The sequence below is a fragment of the Saccopteryx leptura genome, chromosome 3 (genome assembly GCF_036850995.1).
Source record: "Saccopteryx leptura isolate mSacLep1 chromosome 3, mSacLep1_pri_phased_curated, whole genome shotgun sequence".
In the NCBI taxonomy this organism is placed as follows: Eukaryota; Metazoa; Chordata; class Mammalia; order Chiroptera; family Emballonuridae; genus Saccopteryx; species Saccopteryx leptura.
This window is the reverse complement of record NC_089505.1, coordinates 303145723-303165439: the sequence shown is the minus strand read 5'-3', so window position 1 is coordinate 303165439 and position 19717 is coordinate 303145723. Positions and strand designations below refer to the sequence as shown.

Here is a 19717-nt window from a genome sequence, read left to right as displayed (position 1 = left end):
TGAGCATCCCAAGAATATGGCCTTATTCACTGAGACATTCTCAGTTCTTAGTCAAGTGCTTACACATAGTGAGATAGTGAATGCTCAGTATTTACTGAGTGAATGAATCACTGGGGAAAAATTATTTTTTCATTTTCTGTTGCATGAGGTTTTAGAACTTTTTCTATATATTTCTGTATTGCTGATTCCAAATCTGAAGTCCATTTTTTGGTGCATGCTCTAGTTTTTATGCAATTTTAATTTCTTTTTGTTACAGTTAATGGCATGCATTAGTTTTTAAATTGGAGTTAAAGGGCAATGACTCTTGGATTGAACATAACCACAAGGCAAATAATGTTTTACAAATATCACTTTTACATAATTTTAGTTGTTTTTAAATGTAAAAAATTATCTGATTAAAACACCCTCTTATTTTGTTTTAAGATAGAATCATGGCTTCTTTGAGTAGGCGTAAATGTAAGAATAGTCCTGACACCTTCTGTTATATATGTGGCTGTTACACACTTCAACGTCAAAGGCGCAATATTTCATCATTTGTGACACGTGCATATATTGCCTATTTTCAAGTTCCCCTTGGTGATCAAGACAAGAATTGGGCTCCTCATATTGTGTGTCATAATTGTGAGGAAATGCTTCATGACTGGACAAAAGGAAAATCCAAAGGAATGCCTTTTGGTATTCCCATGGTTTGGTGTGAACCTAAGGACCACAGCAGTGACTGTTATTTCTGTCTGATCCATACAAAGGGCTTTGGCAAGAAAAAACGGCATATGATCGCATAATCTAATATTCCTTCAGCAATACGACCTATCCCACACTGAGACACTCCCGGTTCCAGTTTTCAATGGTTTTATTTCTTCTAAGGATGAAGAAAGTGAACATGGTGATCAAGTGTATTTTGATAAGATGCATGAGGAAATGGTTGTAGAATCTGAAGGGTCTTCTTCTGATGCCAAGCAGTCATTAACCTCTCAGCAGTTTAGTCAACCTGAATTGAATGACTTAGTAAGAGATTTGGGCCTATCAAAGAAAGCAGCTGAGTTTATTAGCCTCCGGGCTTCAAGAAAAGAATGTACTTCACCGGTTAGCTAAAGTATCCCATTTCAGGAAACGTGAACAAATTTTTGTGGACTTTTTTTCCGAAGACAAATACTTTGTTTACTGTCATGATATCAGTAGTCTTCTCAGCCAGCGAGGTGTTACCACTTACAGTCCAACAGAATGGCAGCTATTTCTTGACAGCTCTAAGCGGAGTCTGAAATGTGTTCTATGCAGCGGTTCCAATTGGTTATTCAACTCATCTGCGAGAAGATTATAATGACTTAAAAGTTGTCCTCGACTTTCTGAAGTATGAGGAGCATAACTGGATCATTTGTGTGGATCTTAAAATGGTAAATTTCCTGCTAGGACAACAGAGGTTTCACGAAATATCCTTGCTTTCTGTGTTTGTGGGACAGCCGAGCTCGGTAGAAACTCTGGACACAGAAGGAGTGGCCGAAACGTGAAGCTCAGGAAGTAGAGATTCAAAATATTGTGAATGAACCTGTAGTTAATCGAGACAGGATCATTTTTCCCCCATTTCATATCAAACTTGGCTTAATGAAGCAGTTTGTTCAGGCTTTGAATAGAGAAAGTGAATGCTTTCAACATATTATTTCTGCTCTTCCTGCCTTGTTTTTTGAGAATATAAAAGCAGGTGTATTTGATGGACCTCAAATTTGAACCCTCACACGTGACGAATTTGCCAGGAAGATGAATAAGGAGGAGAAAGCAGCATGGCAGTGTGGCAGTTACAAAGAACTTCCTTGGCAACAAAAAAGCAGAAAACTATGAACTTCTGGTTCAAAGGATGCTGTTGGCTTTCTGCGACATTGAATGTAACATGAGCATTAAGATTCACTTCCTGAACAGTCACCTTGATAAGTTTCCCAGAAATCTTGGAGCTGTTAGTGATGAGCAGGGAGAACGCTTTCATCAAGATCTGAAGACAGTGGAAGAGTTTTATCAGGGGCGATGGGACAGAAATATGATGGCAGACTACTGCTGGAGCATCAAATGAGATTGTCCTCAACAAGTACACAAATGCAAGAGCTACAAACGCAAATTTTTGCCTGAATAGAATTTAAATAAGTTTTGCACAAATTTTATGATTAAAATAAGTGTTTTAATATTTTCTATTTTGAAATTGTAGACAAATTCTGATGCAGTCATACCCTTTAGTGTATTAGTGTATTTACTGCATTATATAAATTATTATATTTTCACAAAGATGATACCAAGAAGACATGCTACTTCATTATGTTAAACTAAATGTTGAAAATTTTACAATAAGATGAAAACCAAAATCTTGAATTGCAAAAAAACTGTTGCTTACAGAGAAAAACTAGTATCAGATTTGAGATCAGCACACTTGAATTAGATAAGAACAAGTGTTTTTGTGGATGCAACAAAAATTTTGTTCCCCAGTGTTATAAGTGATATGTGTAGATTATAGTGAAGGTTCTGAATGTCAGATTGAGACATTCATGTATAATTTGCTAAGTAGTTACCAGCCACAGCAAGTTTTTTTTTTTTTAACCATGGGTTTTTTTGTGTGTGTTTTTTTAAGATTTTATTCATTTTAGATAGGGGGGAGAGAGAGAAAGAGGGTGGGGGGCAGGAAGTATCAACTCCCATATGTGCCTTGACCAGGTAAGCCTGAGGTTTCAAATCAGCAACCTCAGCTTTCCAGCTCAATGCCTTATCCACTGCAACACCACAGGCCAGGCCTCAGCAAGTCTTTGGTCAAAATAACCTGGTCAGAATTGTTTTTAAAAAGTTTAACAGTAATATAAATACTGTCTCATTAAATAGTCACATAAATCCTATGAGATGGGTGAAAAAAATGAGGCTTAGAAAGGTGAAATAACTTTCAGCACCACGCAGGTAATAACAGAGTCTGGAATAAACTTTAAAGTCAAGATTTTTAAATCACTATACAGTGTTTTACAACAGATTAGATATGGAGATGAGAAAGGAACAGTAACATAGTACTCTTTAGATTTCAAGCCTTGGTGACTAAATATTCATAGAGAAATAACTTTCTTAAAAGATCCTATTTCAAACATTCACAAAATGTAAAACAAGGATCTCAAGTAGTATATGGAAAAATCAAATTCAAAATAAACTAATTTCATGTTATAATGCAGTTAGACTTATGAATTATTTAGTAAAGAAAAGCTTTAAATGTTTTGTGAACTCATCTAGATTTTTCATTATTAAAGTTGATTTTAATAAGGAAATTAACTTGAAAAATCAGATCACTTCCCTGAACTGCTATATACAAGAGTGTCTGGCAGGTAGTATGCACTCAGTAAATATTTAAAGAAATGAATTTTTTAAATTGACAAAGTAAGATTATTCTTTGCTTTTTTTTTTTTTTTTTGAATCAGTATTATTAAGTGAGAGACAGAGAGACAGACTCCCACATGCACCCTGACCAGGATCCACATGGCAAGTCCCCTAAGGGGCAAGGCTCTGTCAATCTGGGGCCGTTGCTCCATTGCTTAGCAACCAAGGTATTTTGGTGCCTGAGCCAAGACTCCCACCTGGGGCCAACTTGCTCAATGAGCCATGGCTGTGGGGGTGGGAGGGAGCAGATAGGTGCTTCTCCTGTGTGCCCTGACGCAGAATCGAACCCAGGACTTCCACACACAGAGCCAGTGCTCGACCACTGAGCCAACTAGCCAAGGCCTCTACTTAGCTTTCTTAGTTACTTATTTTTGTTCTGGTTTTAAAAGATGCACAGTTTGAAACTGATGAACGAATTACACCCTTGGAATCAGCACTAATAATTTGGGATTCAATTGAAAAGGAACATGACAAACTTCATGAAGAAATACAGAATTTAATTAAAATTCAGGTATGAGTGCTACTTTGTGTTTATAATTATCTATTACTTTGCTAGAAAATAAAAATATAACATCTAAAGAAATTAAGAGCCATTCTAATAAAAGTTGGGGCGTAAACCCCTAGTAAAATTTAATCAAGTTTTTTAGAAATTTGACATTTGGTTTACAGTCTTTTGTTATTGTTATCCCCAAACCCCTGGGGACTGGACATCACTTAAGAATCTTGAATAGGGCCATTTGTGGCTTACAGTCTTGACATGAGTTCTAAGAGCTGGGATTAGTGTTTGCTACCTAAGTGTTCAGTGCCCACACTTTGGAAAATGTGTCGCATCTACTCACAAAAATTAGGGGATCAGGGAACGTGCAGATACTCCAGTACTTTCAGCCTTCTGTATAGTGCATTTTCACCAATGAAATAAAAGTTGGTTTTGCATCTCATTTACGTAATCAAACAACTGTCTTTGACTTGTCATTTGCTTTTCTGATGTTCTTTAATAAAAATCAAATGCTTTTTTTATTGCTTCATATTCATTTTGCAATATCCTCTAATTTTTGTGAACAGTATATTTAAAGATCATCAAGCAGTTTTGAAAAACTTGTGATCTGTGCCTTTAATTATTATTTTTTTAATGTTTATTGATTTTAGAGAGAGGAAGAGAGAGGGTGAGACACAGGGACATTAATTCCTGTATGTATCCTGACTGGGCATCAAACTGGCAACTTCTGTATTTGGAATGATGCTCTAAGCAACCGAGCTGTCCAGCCAAGGCTGTGCCCTCTCAATTATTATTTAAAGATTATAAATACAAAAAAAAGTAGAACATTTGATTTTTTTTAAATCAGTGGATCAAGAGAATGTAAAGTTTTAACTATGTAGAGAGAATTTTGGGAGTAGCCTACTAAAGAGTGATAAGTCAAAAAAAGTAAAAAATATGAGGAGGAAAAATATGTTTTGCTAAGAGGAATTTTGTTAGCTAGATAAACTTTCACATTACAAAAGAAATGTTTCACTGTTGAGTAGGAGAGAAAATCCAAGTGGTGATGCTCGTTCCTAAGAATTAATTATTGATAGTACAGTGCCTGTTGAGTAGATTCAGACCTAAAGAGAATGGGCTGGAAAATGATTGCTTCTTTTAAGAATTTCAATCTAGAGCAAAGAGATTTGTCACTTTATCTCAATTTGAGGGGGCCTCTGGAGAACAGGCCTTCCTTAGCATACCAGTATAAAGTTGAGTGGGTTACCATGAAATGTGTGGCAAACATATAACATTGCTTACTATTTGCCAGGCACTATTCTGAGTACTTCCACATATAACTCTCAAACTTTCACAACCCTATGTATGAAGCAGGTACTCTTATTTCCACCCTTTCGCATAAAATGAAAATGAGACACACGAGGTAAAATAATTTGCCCAGGTTTATAAAGCTACTTAGAATGGAACTGGTGGTCCCTTACCTTACCACATATAATATCAAAAAGGCCAGTTTATGAAATGAATATTGAAAAGCATCTGGATTCCTAGTTTTCATTAGAAATTTTCCAGGCATCCTATCTAGCAGATATTATACATATTATAATCATCATGAAGGCCATCTACGTCCCCTCCCATTTCCTTGTTATCAGAATATTTAAGTGGGTCCTAAGTATATGTAATGTAGATTCTAATTTATTAATACCTACCTTTTATTTGGCCTAAATTAGAGATAAAATGCTGTGTATTTATTGGTATATATGAAATTTTTCATGTCTTTTTAAACCACAGTTAATTTTTGAAAATATTTTTATATAATTTATCAAATCAAAATTATTAAACTATAAAAAATGTATTCTATAGGCCCTGGCCGGTTAGCTCAGTGGTGGAGCGTCAGCCTGGCATGCGGGAATCCCGGGTTCGATTCCCAGCCAGGGCACACAGGAGAGGAGCCCATCTGCTTCTCCACCCCTCCCCCTCTCCTTCCTTTCTGTCTCTCTCTTCCCCTCCTGCAGCCAAGGCTCCATTGGAGCAAAATTTGGCCCGGGCGCTGGGGATGGCTCTGTGGCCTCTGCCTCAGGCGCTAGAATGGCTCTGGTTGTAACAGAGCGACGCCCCAGATGGGCAGAGCATTGCCCCCTGGTGGGCATGCTGGGTGGATCCCGATCGGGCGCATGCGGGAGTCTGTCTGACTGCCTCCCCATTTCCAGCTTCAGAAAAATACAAAAAAAAATGTATTCTACATAAAAATATTCTAAATAAAGTTCAGGCTTATCTGCATTCCTTTTTTAAAATTTTTATTTATTCATTTTAGAGAGAGAAAGTAGAAGAGAAAGAGCAAAACATTGGTTTGTTGTTCTACTTTTTTATGCATTCATTGGTGATTCTTGTGAGTGCCCTGACCAGAAATCAAACCTGCATCCTTGGTGTATCAGAACAATGCTAACCAACTGAGCTGTCTGGCCAGGGCAGCATTATTTCAATATTAAACAACAGTTCAGTCTTTCAAAAAGCAATCTAAGGTATATATTTGTCATCCTATCTTTTAGGCTACAGCTGTTTGTATGGAAAGTGGCAATTTTAAGGAAGCAGAAGAAGTCTTTGAAAGAATATTTGGTGGATCACATTCTCACACGGTAATTGTTTAAATTGGAATTGGAATTTTAGAACTGTTTCTATGGAATGAAGAAAAATGAAAGAACATGCAAGGAGAAAAAGAATGGTAAACAGTATAGAACTTTGCTGTCCGGTAAAGACAATGCAAGTCACATACATGATTTAAAATTTTCTAGCCAAATTTAAAGTAAAAAGAAACAAGTGAAACTAATTTTAATAACATTTTATTTAACTCAATATAGTAAAAACCATTATTTTTAACATTTAATCAGTATAAATCAGTATTAATGAAATGTTTTGCACTCTTTTTTTTGTACTATGTCTTCGAAACCTGGTGAGTGTTTTACAATTTTGTCTAAGTTCTGGGCTCAGTAGCCATGTGTGGCATTGGGCTATATCAGTGGTCGGCACTGCAGCTCGCGAGCCACTTGTGGCTCTTTGGCCCCTTGAGTATGGCTCTTCCACAAAATACCACGTGCAGGCGCTACCTCAGTAAGGAATGCACCTACCTATATAGTTTAAGTTTAAAAAATTTGGCCCTCAAGAGAAAGTCCAATCGTTGTACTGTTGATATTTGGCTCTGTTGACTAATGAGTTTGCCCACCACTAGGTTATATGTATACTGTATTGGGCATTGCAGGTATGGAAGAATGCATTATAACTTGCTCATTATTCTGTAGGTTTCTTACATGATCATTAGTCATTTTTGTTTGTGTAATATTAAGGTCAAATATTAAAAACAGTGCTATTGGAGTAAATTAAGCTTTTTCAAAGAAAAGATAGTTTTACATGTTTTCTGTGAACTTTTTATTGAACAATAGCATACTCCTAGTAGAGTACATGTATCATAAATGTATAAGTAGGTGTGTTTTCACAAAAGGAACACAGTTTTATGATGAGCCCCTAGATCACGGATCAGAAGATCACCAGCACCTTCACCCTCCAGTCACTGTCCCTCGCACCTTCTCAAGGCCACCGCTGGCATGACTCGTAACATCCAAGATCAGTTTTTACTTGTTTCTGGACTTTCTATAGTAGAATCATATAGCAAGTTTGTATTGTAAGATTGATCCAGGGTGTTCCGTATAACAATAGTTTGACCATTCTCATTACTTCATTTTAGGAGTATACTATAACTTATCCATTGTAATGTTGATGGACGGTTGATTCATTTCCAGTTTGGGGTTATTACATTCCTTTATACATGGCTATTGTATGGAGCATATATGTGTGTTTCTATTGGTATGTACTTAGAATAGAATTGCTGGGTTATAAGATATGAACATACTGAGTTTTGGTAGAGGCTACCAAATAGCTTTTCAAAATATTTATGTCAATTCCTCCATGCTGCAGGAGAGTTCCAGTTATTTCACAGACCTTAGCTGGGGTTTTCATTTTAGTCCTTCTGGCAACTGTGCAGTGTTTGATTTCTGTTTCCCAGATGAGTAGATATATGCAGAGTTGGGGGGGGCGATCACCTTCACCCATTGAGGGACTGAGCCAAGTTGAGGGTTGGTTGTAGTTTTAATGAGGCTCAGTCTGTCTCTAATTTGGTCCTGTTCCTAGGGTATCACACTCCATATTGCAGCAGAAAGCCTGATACATTTATTTGGTTCCCTGCCCCTACTTATAAACGAGGGCTATAATTGTATAGATGGTGTCTTAGATCTTAAATTTTGTAATGGACATTCATATTTATAATAGTTTAAGTTCTTTTTTTGTGTGTGAAATATAAGATTTTTTTTAATTCAGAAAAAAATTGTGCCATTTAAAACATGAGAATTTTTAAAGTCTCAAGTATGTGTCTTTGAAAGTGGTCTTTTTGATTTAACATTTGACAATTTCTAGTATCTTATTTGCAATTTATATGTTAATGTTTCTTCTGTTTTCTCTAGTCTTTGCAAAGGAAATTGCTTACAATAATCTCTCAGAAAGATACATTTCATTCCTTTTATCAACATTTCAGCTATAACCTCATGATGGAGAAAGTTAAGAGTTATATAAATTGTGTGCTTGATGAAAAATCATCAACATTTCTAATGAAGGTATGTATTTTTCAGAAAGACTGGTAGACTTAGGAGAAATTGTTGGACTAAAGAAGAATACTTGAAATAGAAATTCTTTAAAAACAAATCAGAATTTTATTAAGTGATTTTGTAGAAGAATGTGTCAAAATGTTATAGTTAGTGAATTTAAAGAGTTTATCGGTGATCTTTAGTATTTTTACAACTTTTCAAAATAAGAGTTGAGATATTTCAAAATAAAAAGGGGGGAAACTTAGATTGAGTTAAGAAATGTTTAATTTAATTTTTACAGAAAGTTTTAGCGTAGTTTTGGAAGTAAAATTAGACTGAAGAAGGGCCTTTAAAATGTAACATTTTAGCCTCTGTTTTGGCCTCAAAATTTTTAACTTAATATGTTACAGTGGAGCATTGATTAATTTACAGTAGTTTTATTTTAAAATATCTGGAATTTTTACTGATTTTTTTCTTAAGTAACCTTTTTTCTTCAATTTGCCACAAGAGCATTGTATGTAGCATTCATTTACAAGGAAAGACCTCCATGATGCTATACAGCGGGCAGGTAGCTAGCTAGCCCAGCTGCTGGTGTGTCACAATTACTGGGGAACTACAGCATGGTGCCTGATTGGCCTGTGGATGGATACTCTGGTTATGACTATCAGAGAATTAGAAGTTTAATTTACTGCTCTTTATTTCAAATGGCTTAGCGCATTCCTTTCTCTCCCAACGCCCTGTTTTAAGGCAGCAGCAAAGGTAGTAGAAAGTAAAAGAGCAAGAACGGAAACTTATCAAGATAAGCCTGATAGTGATGATACTGACATGGAAATCAATGCTAATTTGGATGTAGACAACAGGTTTGTAAGTCCATTGATATATTTTGTTGTCTTATGAATGCAGCATCTTTATGTGAAAGTGATAGTAGTGAGCTATTATTAATAAAAGTAATTGGGCAGTGGGTAGTATACTGTATTGCTGATGATTAACATTGGTGATTTGGAGTAAAGTTATTTCATGGCTTATGCAAAATTCTGTTATATGTGCTGAGCAAAAACAGAGTGAGAAAATACATAATTTAAACAGTGTAATATAATTTGCCATTCTTGGGACGTGTGTTCTGGAACAGTGTTATGGTGGAAACCTAAGTGATCTGTGCCCCTTAGTTTTCAGATCCCACTTGCCCTCCTGATGTGACTGTATTAAGCAGGGGTCCCCAAACTACAGCCTGCGGGCCGCATGCGGCCCCGAGGCCATTTATCCGGCCCCTGCCGCACTTCTTTCATTGGTGGCCAGTGAGAGGAGCATAGTTCCCATTGAAATACTGGTCAGTTTGTTGATTTAAATTTACTTGTTCTTTATTTTAAATATTGTATTTGTTCTCGTTTTGTTTTTTTACTTTAAGATATGTGCAGTGTGCATAGGGATTTGTTCATAGTTTTTTTTTATAGTCCGGCCATCCACCAGTCTGAGGGACAGTGAACTGGCCCCCTGTGTAAAAAGTTTGGGGACCCCTGGTATTGAGAGTTTTCCTAGTACTTAAGGCATTGTCCATTCGTCTTCTCTAAGGGTAAGCTTGCTTTGTCTAGTGCTTCCTCCAGTGCTGGGGGGAACCGCTGTGTCAGTCCGTATTTAAGAGACAAGAGTTCAGTCTCCAAAGTTATTTCTTCTTTAAAGGTTTACAAGGGTGACTTTTATAGAATTGATTTGTGCTTTTGCTTTGGCTTTAGAAGCTCACCCTGTCAGTAATATAAACTCTACCAATGTAAAATCTTCTTTTCTATTGAAGCTATCACCTATTCCCTCTATTCTCTAATCCTTAACCGCAGGTTAGATAGATACCCTGTGGTCTCTGGTGGATGTATTTGGCAATGGATGTAAAATTACCGTTTTTTCTTGTGACCGTGACTTGAGTGCTGAAGGTTCCCCATCTTAAGTACTTATCTGGAGTTGGGGATTGGAGTCCAAGTTAGGTGAACATGGCTTTGGTCACACCTCAAGACTGAGCTCAGCAATCTTTTAATTTCTCCTGCCCCTGCTTTCAGAACATGATCTGCTCCTCACTGGTTCATATCCCCAAAGGTGGTTAAAGTCTTAGTTCTCGGCCCTGGCCAGTTGGCTCAGCGGTAGAGCATCGGCCTGGCATGCAGGGGACCTGGGTTCGATTCCCGGCCAGAGCACATAGGAGAAGCGCCCATTTGCTTCTCCACCCCCCCCCCACTTCCTCTCTGTCTCTCACTTCCCCTCCCGCAGCCGAGGTTCCATTGGAGCAAAGATGGCCCGGGCGCTGGGGATGGCTCCTTGGCCTCTGCCCCAGGCGCTAGAGTGGCTCTGGTCGCAACGAGCGACACCCAGGAGGGGCAGAGCATCGCCCCCTGGTGGGCGTGCCAGGTGGATCCCGGTCGGGCGCATGCGGGAGTCTGTCTGACTGTCTCTCCCCGTTTCCAGCTTCAGAAAAATACAAAAAAAAAAAAAGTCTTAGTTCTCATTGACTTATTTTTTTCTAAGACTCATTTTGAGAAATACAGATTTTATTTTTATTGATCAATTATTTCACTTTGTTTAGGAAATCAAAGTAGTAATACTAAGACCTAATATATTCTTGTGGCCCAGACTTCCTGCCCAGTGTAATACTGCTTTAAAATAAAATTAAAACTTACTGTGATTCTTGTAGTGAACACATGTCCTACGTCCGCCTCATGTACCACCCACTTATTTCAAATGTCTCCTAGACACAAAATAAATCAGTGTGTAAAACAATTCCTGATGTTCTCTTCTGCCCTCTGTACTCTGACTCTCCTTCACCTCACACATCTAGTTATCTCCCCAAGTGTTATGGATCCCGTCTCAGAAATATCTCTCTAACCCATGCTTTCTTGTCATTAATGTTATAAATTATGACTTAGCTTGTACTACACAAATCCATCCTTGGCATGACATCAGAGTTGGCTTCCCATGAGAACAAGTCTGTCCATATCACCTCAGTTTCATCACCTCTACCGACTTTCTGCTTCTAACTGGATGTCTTAGAATTGATTGGCCTGACTTATGAGGCCTTACATAGCCCCTTGCTGCTTTTTTCATAAATAACTTTGTTCCTAAGTATTAACCCCTCTCTGTCCACATAGATGGTACTTTCTAGTGACCAGATCTCCCTCATCTTGAAATATTACAGGCTCTTTTATGCCTCGACCCTTGCTTCCATTTAGAATTTCTCTTTTTCTATTTCCTCCAAGACAAGCTCTTTCTTGCCATTCAAGGTCTAGCTCAAAGGTTACCTATAAGAAGTCTTGTTAAGCTCTCTGATCAGAGTTGTCACTTCCGTGCTCCCATAACATGAGTCACACCTCCTTAAAAGGACTTGGATAGTAGCATACCTCTTTGCTCACTAGATTGAGAATTGTTTGGAGGCTCTTAATTAGCGTTGTATCCTTGGTGTCTAGTTCATTACCTCACACACAGAACTTGTAGTGCACTAGACACAGAGACAAAAACTAGACACAAAAATCAAATCCATCCTGGAAGCAGATAGAATCAGAACTGTGACCACAAGATCAGGCAAATGCTAGGAAGGATGAAGCCCTCGTGTGATCAGTACTAGATAAAAGAAATGTTTGCTCTGATAAAGTTTATAAACTATTAGAGGCTGTAGGAATGATAGATGTGAGACAGAAACAGTAGCAGACATTACATAATTTGCTGGTTTATAGATGGGCTGCTCTGCTGAAAGACTCGACATGGACATCTTCAGGGACTGGGAGCACTGCACGGAGCTGTGGAGGGCGGAGCCTAAGAGGAAATGGCGTTTCAGGAGAGAGCGCTTCAGTGCAGCTGTGTTGGTGTGAATGGTCGTGCTGTGTTTGTGGAAGCTTGTTTTAACTACCGCAAAGGAGAGGGATTTGTAAAAAGTTTGTTCAAGACTGGTAGAGAGGACAAGAAATTAAACTTGAGTAGGAATAAAGATCCATGGGAAATTTTTGAAAGACTGACATTATGAACACTTGATTACAGCATTGATTCTGCTTAATTGTGTTTGGGAAGCTTGATTTACTATCCTCTACTAAGTGTTTCTGGCAAAAATTTGCCATGTTGCAATGGTCAATATATGTCCTAATCTTGCCAGAGTTTTTTTCCCAAAGATTTTTTTTTTTGTATTTTTCCAAAGTGAGGAGCAGGGGGAGGCAGACAGACAGACTCCCGCATGCGCTCCATCAGGATCCACCTGGCATGCCCACCAGGGGGCAATGCTCAGCCCCTCTGGGGCATTGCTCCACTGCAACTGGAGCCATTCTAGCACCTGAGGTGGAGGCCATGGAGCCATCCTCAGTTCCCGGGCCAACTTTGCTCCAATGGAGCCTTGGCTGCAGGAGAGGAAGAGAGAAATAGACAGAAAGGAGAGAGGTAAGGGTGGAGAAGCAGATGGGCACTTCTCCTGTGTGTCCTGGCCGAGAATTGAACCTGGAACTTCCACATGCCGGGCTGACGCTCTACCACTGAGCCAACCAACCAGGACCCAAATATATTTTTTAGGAATTGAAATTTTTAATAAATTGACTGTGTGGAAAGTACTATTCTTATGAAATGGTTCTTTTTATTACATTCTAATAATTTTTTTCTTCTTTTAAAAGTGTTAATGACAGACCATCCACAGTAACTGAATCCTCACAGTGTACACTATCGTTAATGAGGTAAGGTGAATTGACATTTTTCTTTACTGTTTTTTAATGTCTTTTAAGCAGTTCATGAAGACCTAGCTAGGGCACAGTAACTACCACAAAAATAGTATGATTTAAAGCAGGGATCCCCAAACTATGGCCCGCGGGCCGCATGCGGCCCCCTGAGGCCATTTATCCGGCCCCCACCGCACTTCTGGAAGGGGCACCTCTTTCATTGGTGGTCAGTGAGAGGAGCATAGTTCCCATTGAAATACTGGTCAGTTTGTTGATTTAAATTTACTTGTTCTTTATTTTAAATACTGTATTTGTTCCCGTTTTGTTTTTTTACTTTAAAATAAGATATGTGCAGTGTGCATAGGGATTTGCTCATAGTTTTTTTTTTATAGTCCGGCCCTCCACCGGTCTGAGGGACAGTGAACTGGCCCCCTATGTAAAAAGTTTGGGGATCCCTGGTTTAAAGAATATTGCCAGGTCCTACTTACCACAGTACACAAGACCCTGACATGTCCTGAAATTCCAAAGTGTGAAGACCTGCCTCTGGGAGCCTGGGTGGTTCACGTTGTTTCTACACGGCCATTGCTGGAATACACGCGGAGGGAGGACTGAAGCTGAAAGCACGGCTGTTTAGTAAATTCTTATTCTGCCATAGAAACAAGATTATGCTGCTGGGGCCAGAGTGGGTGCAGCTTACATTTCTGAAAAATGTCCCAAATTCTGACTTATAAAATTACTTGGAAAACTATATATAGCTTACTAGAAATGCTACAACAGATAATATCACATGTCCAGAGAGTTGAAAGTCAGCATGAGTAATTTCAGAGTTAGAACAGTCGGGATGCTGAGTGGAACCACATGTGGGGTGGTTGACGTGGTGAGAAGAGCTCACTGGAAATGAGAGGTTGAGAGGCCAGGGTGGTATATGGGTTATCTGTGGGAATGCTGAGTAACTCATGATAAAGCAGCAGCTAGGGGTAGAGAGAGGTCAGTGGGCAACAGGAAGTGCTTGGAAGGTTGTGATGGACTAAATAGAGGTGCTGGTATACCTCAGTGACTCGAGTCCTCAAGGGCTAAGGTTTCTATGGAAACAGGATCCTGAAAGTGGTGTTCATTAGGAAATGAAAAGGATAGAGACCCCCTCTGGGACCCTATTCATGGAAGATGGAAGATGAAGTCAGTCTCTACTTGAGAAGGCCACAGAAGAGAGGAGAGCCACACGTGGTGAAGGGGCTGAGAATGGCGCTCAAAGGGCACAGCGGTTTTGAGAGGAACGAAAAGGGTTAAGGTTGCATAGAGCACTTACAGGGGTGAAAGTATGGATTTAGGTGATGATAAAATAGTTGCCTAAGCCTAACTGAACTACTTTTTTCATGTTTTGCTCCTTTATAAAATTGGAATAATAGTAATTTTGCAGGGTTGCCAAAAAATTCTGCCACATCCTGTTTTCAAACAGCTTTACCTTTTGAAAAAAAGCTTTTTATGGAACTTATGAAGATCATCAGTGATATCTGCATTGTGTGTAAAGGAATTTTGAAATTTCTGTTTGGGAAAATGAACTTATCAGCCAGAGGTCTAGGGATATTTTTTTCTTGATCTATCTAATGGGAAGGCCAAAAGGATCTTGATTTCTGAATAGATGAGATGGAGAAAATAAGTGATGGGAAAAAGGGAAGTCTGATAACAAAAGTTTAAAGAGGCCACGGGTTAGGGTGGGACACAAAGCAAGGTGAGCACCAAGGAGGCAGGGCAAAGTAGGAGAATGTCTAAGAACGGGTAGAGCACCTGCCTTTGCCGTAGCTTTTCTAGCCTGCAGGGCCAGTCACAAGTTTTGATGTTTCATTAGGTCTCACAGGAATCTCTTCTCATCTAAGTCACAATATGGCTGCCAACACCAAGATCTTAATAAAAAAGAAGAAAGAGCAAAAACTCTTGAAAGTGAGTACTTTTATTAGTTTTAGAAGTGATAAGTTGACATGTTTTCTAAAGCAAGAGAATGCTTGACTTCATCATTACAACACACAAACACGCACTTCAGAAAATGGAAGGCGAAGAGATTAGATGCCTTGACTTCACAGTTAGTTAGAGGTGGTGGCTGAGTTAGCTAGCTGTTCTGACTGCTTTCGCTGTGGTCAGACACTCCTTTTCTGCCTTAACTTCATCTAAAACAAATACAGTTGAATCATGCTATGCACGGTAGTCATGGTCTGTAAAGTCTCTGAACACTGAATTAGAGAATACGGAAACATTACAGGGAACACGCAGTTGGGTCTCTTGGAGCCTCTAGTCGCAACATTTTTGTCACCTGATCAATATATAGCCTTGTTTTATGTGTTTCTGCTTGAAAACATCTTATTTAATATGTATTGTCTGTTCATTAACATTGAACCCATGGCCAGCAGCACTGTAACTCCTGCCTGAACGGAGCACATATAACATGCTTTCTCTGTAAGGAACACGTCTTACACTTAGGAACTCTGGACAGCATTTCCACAATACATTAGGGCCATTTTTAAATTAAAAATCACAAAAATATAGCACTAAATAGACAATTTAAAGGACAGATATTTATAGAAAATTAAATTTAACAGGGTGACATTGATCGATAAGAGTAGATAGATTTCAGGTAAACGTTTCTATATTATTTGAACTGTCGATTATGTTGTATACCAGTGATTCCCACCCCCGGGGCGCGGACTGGTACCGGTCCATGGGCCATTTGGTACCGGTCCGCAGAGAAAGAATAAATAACTTACATTATTTCCGTTTTACTTATATTTAAGTATGAACAATGTTTCATTTTAAAAAAATAACCAGATTCCCTCTGTTACATTCGTCTAAGTCTCACTCTTGACACTTGTCTTGGTCACGTGATACATTTATCTGTCCCACCCTAAAGGCCGGTCTGTGAAAATATTTTCTGACATTAAACTGGTCCGTGGCCCAAAAAAGGCTGGAGACCACTGTTGTATGCCCATCACCATGTATTTGGCCCTCTTTACACCCTTCCTCCCAACCCCTCCCAGCTCCCCTCCCCATTCACTCAGGTCCTCTTCCCCCTTTCCCATGTTCCCCTCCCCCTGGTGACCACTTCACTTTTATTTATGTCCATGAGTCAGTTTTATATGCCACCTATGTGTGAAATCATACAGTTCTTAGCTTTTTCTGATTTACTGATTTCACTCAGTATAATGTTCTCAAGGTCCATCCATGTCATCATAAATGTCACTATGTCATCATTTCTTATGGCTGAGTAGTATTCCACTGTATATATGTACCACCTCTTCTTTATTTAGTTTTCCATTGAGGGACACTTTGGTTGTTTCCATTTTTCATGTCTTCACCACTGTGAATAATGCTTCAATGAACATAGGTGTGCATGTGTCTTTACATACCAATGTTTTCAAATTTTTTGAGTAGATGCAGAAGAGGGATTGCTGGGTCATATGGTAGTGCTATTCTTAATTTTTAAAGGACCCACCCTAGTTTCTTCCCATAGTGGTTGTACTGATTTGCATTCCCATTAGCAATGAATGAGGGTTCCTTTTTCTCCACAGCCTCTCCGACACTTGTTATTACCTGTTAAACAAATGTTATTTCTCCTTGTAACAGATGATGAAAAGGCAGGCTCTGGGAGGTGAGATAACTTATTTAAAGATGTATAAAAGAATCAAGATTCAAAACACACCCTCTGATTTCCCAGTGCTGATCTTTGCACTGTACTCTGCTATTTCACGATTCAAAGGGGAAAAACGTAAAACACATCATAGAATTCTTCTTTAAAATAGCTAAAAATAATGCCTGACCAGGCGGTGGTGCAGTGGATAGAGTGTCAGACTGGGATGCGGAGGACCCAGGTTCAAGACCCCGAAGTCGCCAGCTTGAGCACGGGCTCATCTGGTTTGAGCAGAGCTCACTAGCTTGGACCCAAGGTCGCTGGCTCGAGCAAGGGGTTACTCAGTCTGCTGTAGCCCCACGGTCAAGGCACATATGAGAAGGCAATCAATGAACAACTGAGATGTCGCCAAAAAACCCTGGTGATTGATGCTTCTCATCTCTCTCCATTCCTGTCTATCCCTCTCTCTGACTCTGTAAAAAAAAAAAAAAAAAGACCTGACCTGCAGTGGCACAGTGGTTAAAGCGTTGACCTGGGACGCTGAGGTTGCCGGTTCAAAACCCTGGGCTTCCCTGGTCAAGGCACATATGGGAGTTGATGCTTTCTGCTCCTCCCCACCTTCTCTCTCTCTCTCTCTCTCTCTCTCTCTCTCTGTCTCTTCTCTCTAAATGAATAAATAAAATAATTAATTTAAAAAAATTAAAAAAAAAGATTCTCAAAATAGCTAAAAACAATAAATAAGAATTTCATGGTTAAAAAAATAACCTTTAAAAATACATTTCTCTTTGGCCCTGGCCGGATGGCTCAGTGGTAGAGCGTTAACCTGGCGTGCAGGAGTTCCGGGTTCGATTCCCGGCCAGGGCACACAGGAGAAGTGCCCACCTGCTTCTCCACCCTCCCCCTCTCCTTCCTCTCTGTCTCTCTCTTCCCCTCCCGCAGCCAAGGCTCCATTGGAGCAAAGTTGGCCCAGGTGCTGAGGATGGTTCTATGGCCTCTGCCTCAGGCGCTAGAGTGGCTCTGGTTGCAACAGAGCAACGCCTCAGATGGGCAGAGCAACGCCCCCTGGTGGGCATGCCGGGTGGGTCCCTGTCGGTCGCACGCGGGAGTCTGTCTGACTGCCTCCCGGTTTCCAGCTTCGGAAAAATACAAAAATATATATATATTTTTTTTTCTTTTTCTTTTAACACAAAACAGTTTTTGATGGCAGTACTTCTACTTGTAGGTAGAAGAAAGACAAAGGGGAACAGATCAGCCACTGGAAGCAAGAGAACGCATGTTTTAGAGGATCAGCCAGAAACGTCTAAAAATCATCGGTCTAGAAGAAAGCAGGTATTTGTTTATTATTTTTAAATAATACTGAACTGGAAGTAAAGTCGTAACTTGAATAATTGTGATTATTTCACATTATTTCTTTTTAACCCTAAGAAACCTTGAATATAAAATGTTTCTTCTTGGCTAACTTTGATTTTGCCATCTTTGATTAATTGATCAGTTTGTCTGTTCTTAATTTCAAGAAAATAGTTCACCCACAGTGTAAAAATAGTCTTGAGTTGGCTATTGAGAATGACATTTATTTTTAAAGTATTGTGATACTATGATAGAATCAGTTCATCAGGTGTAAGGTGAGACTTAAATCCATATATATATCCTTGTATATTATATTTTTCTGATAGAGGTTCAATTTAAATAGGTTCTTCTGTACTTTAAAAAAAAATGAAGGTCCCACATGATGTGGATTTTTCTGTTCAGAAAGTTCAGATGGTCAGTTTGAAGGCTCACTTCATTTATTTCCCCCGCAGTGATGTTAGCCTGTGCCATCTGTCCAGTGTCTGACACCATTGTGTCCTGTATTTGTTTGGTTTTCTAGTTGTTCACTACAGGTGACTAAGTCTGGTCTTTGTTCTGTCATGGCTGGAAGTGGAAAATGATCCTGCACCTTCTTCTTACTCTGCTGTATTAAAGCTGATTCTTTTTTTCTTGATAAGCTTTTTGTAAATGGTTCATATTGAGATGTTAGAGCTAGGGTCAAGTTCCAGGCCACTGGGAATATCTCCTCTAACTCAAATTTATTTTGGCCTTGCCTCCTCCCACCATGAGCATAGCAAGCAAAGGCTACATTTGCTTCACTTCCTGCACATACTACTAATATCTATGATTCCTTATTTAGTTTTTTTATTATTAATTTTAATTTATTGTGTTAACATGGATTCAAGTGTCCCACTCAATATAACAGCCTCTCCCCCCACCCACGTGTCCCCCATTAAACCCCCTTTACCCCCTTTCCCCTTCCCTCTGGGATTTGCTGTCCTGTTATTTGTATTTATGTGTTATGTGTATATAATTTCACTAATCCCTTCACCTTCTCTGATCCCATGCCCTCATCCCCCTTCCCTCTGACAGCTGTCCCTCTGGTCCCTGTGACCCCGCCTCTGCCTCTATTCTGTTCCTCAGTTTACTTTGTTCATTAGATTCCACATATAAGTGAGATCACATAATATTTTCTTTCTCTGCCTGGCTTATTTCACTTAGCATAATCTCTGGGTCCGTCCATGTTTTATCACTACTGTTTTTAGAGCTGTTGCAGGTTGAGGGAGGCTTTTGCTGTTGCAGACCACAGAGCTAGGGTGTGCACTCGGGCTGTGTTTCTTACTTTGGAACAGTGCACGCCACAGGCTATCTGAAGTCTGGAAGCAGGTGGCCATGCCCTGTTTCTTCACTTACCTTTTGTCAGTTTTCACTCTTGTATCCCTTTCACCTAAATCATAGTTCAGGTCTTCTGATTTTATTAGATTTTAGGATTTTTTGTTTTGTTTTTGCTATTGGGTGAATTCCCAAGAGAGAATGGGGAAATGCTGACCTTAAGTCACCAATAGTTTTCTGTATCTTTGTCTTTGATTTTTTTGCACTGTGAAAAGATGTGCCAAGGTGTAGATTTTGG

The 19717-nt window shown here is 39.2% G+C and overlaps 1 protein-coding gene across 3 annotated transcripts in view; it reads left to right on the top strand.

Annotated features, from left to right (window-relative positions):
- TERF1 (telomeric repeat binding factor 1) overlaps positions 1-19717 on the top strand; it is a 37180-nt gene that overhangs the window by 9958 nt on the left and 7505 nt on the right. For all 3 annotated transcript variants that reach the window (XM_066378884.1, XM_066378883.1, XM_066378885.1), the window contains 7 exons: positions 3780-3901; positions 6412-6498; positions 8374-8523; positions 9241-9353; positions 13122-13181; positions 15010-15101; positions 18002-18108. In XM_066378884.1, coding sequence (XP_066234981.1) covers positions 3780-3901; positions 6412-6498; positions 8374-8523; positions 9241-9353; positions 13122-13181; positions 15010-15101; positions 18002-18108 — 731 coding nt within the window. The remainder of the gene's footprint in view (positions 1-3779; positions 3902-6411; positions 6499-8373; positions 8524-9240; positions 9354-13121; positions 13182-15009; positions 15102-18001; positions 18109-19717) is intronic.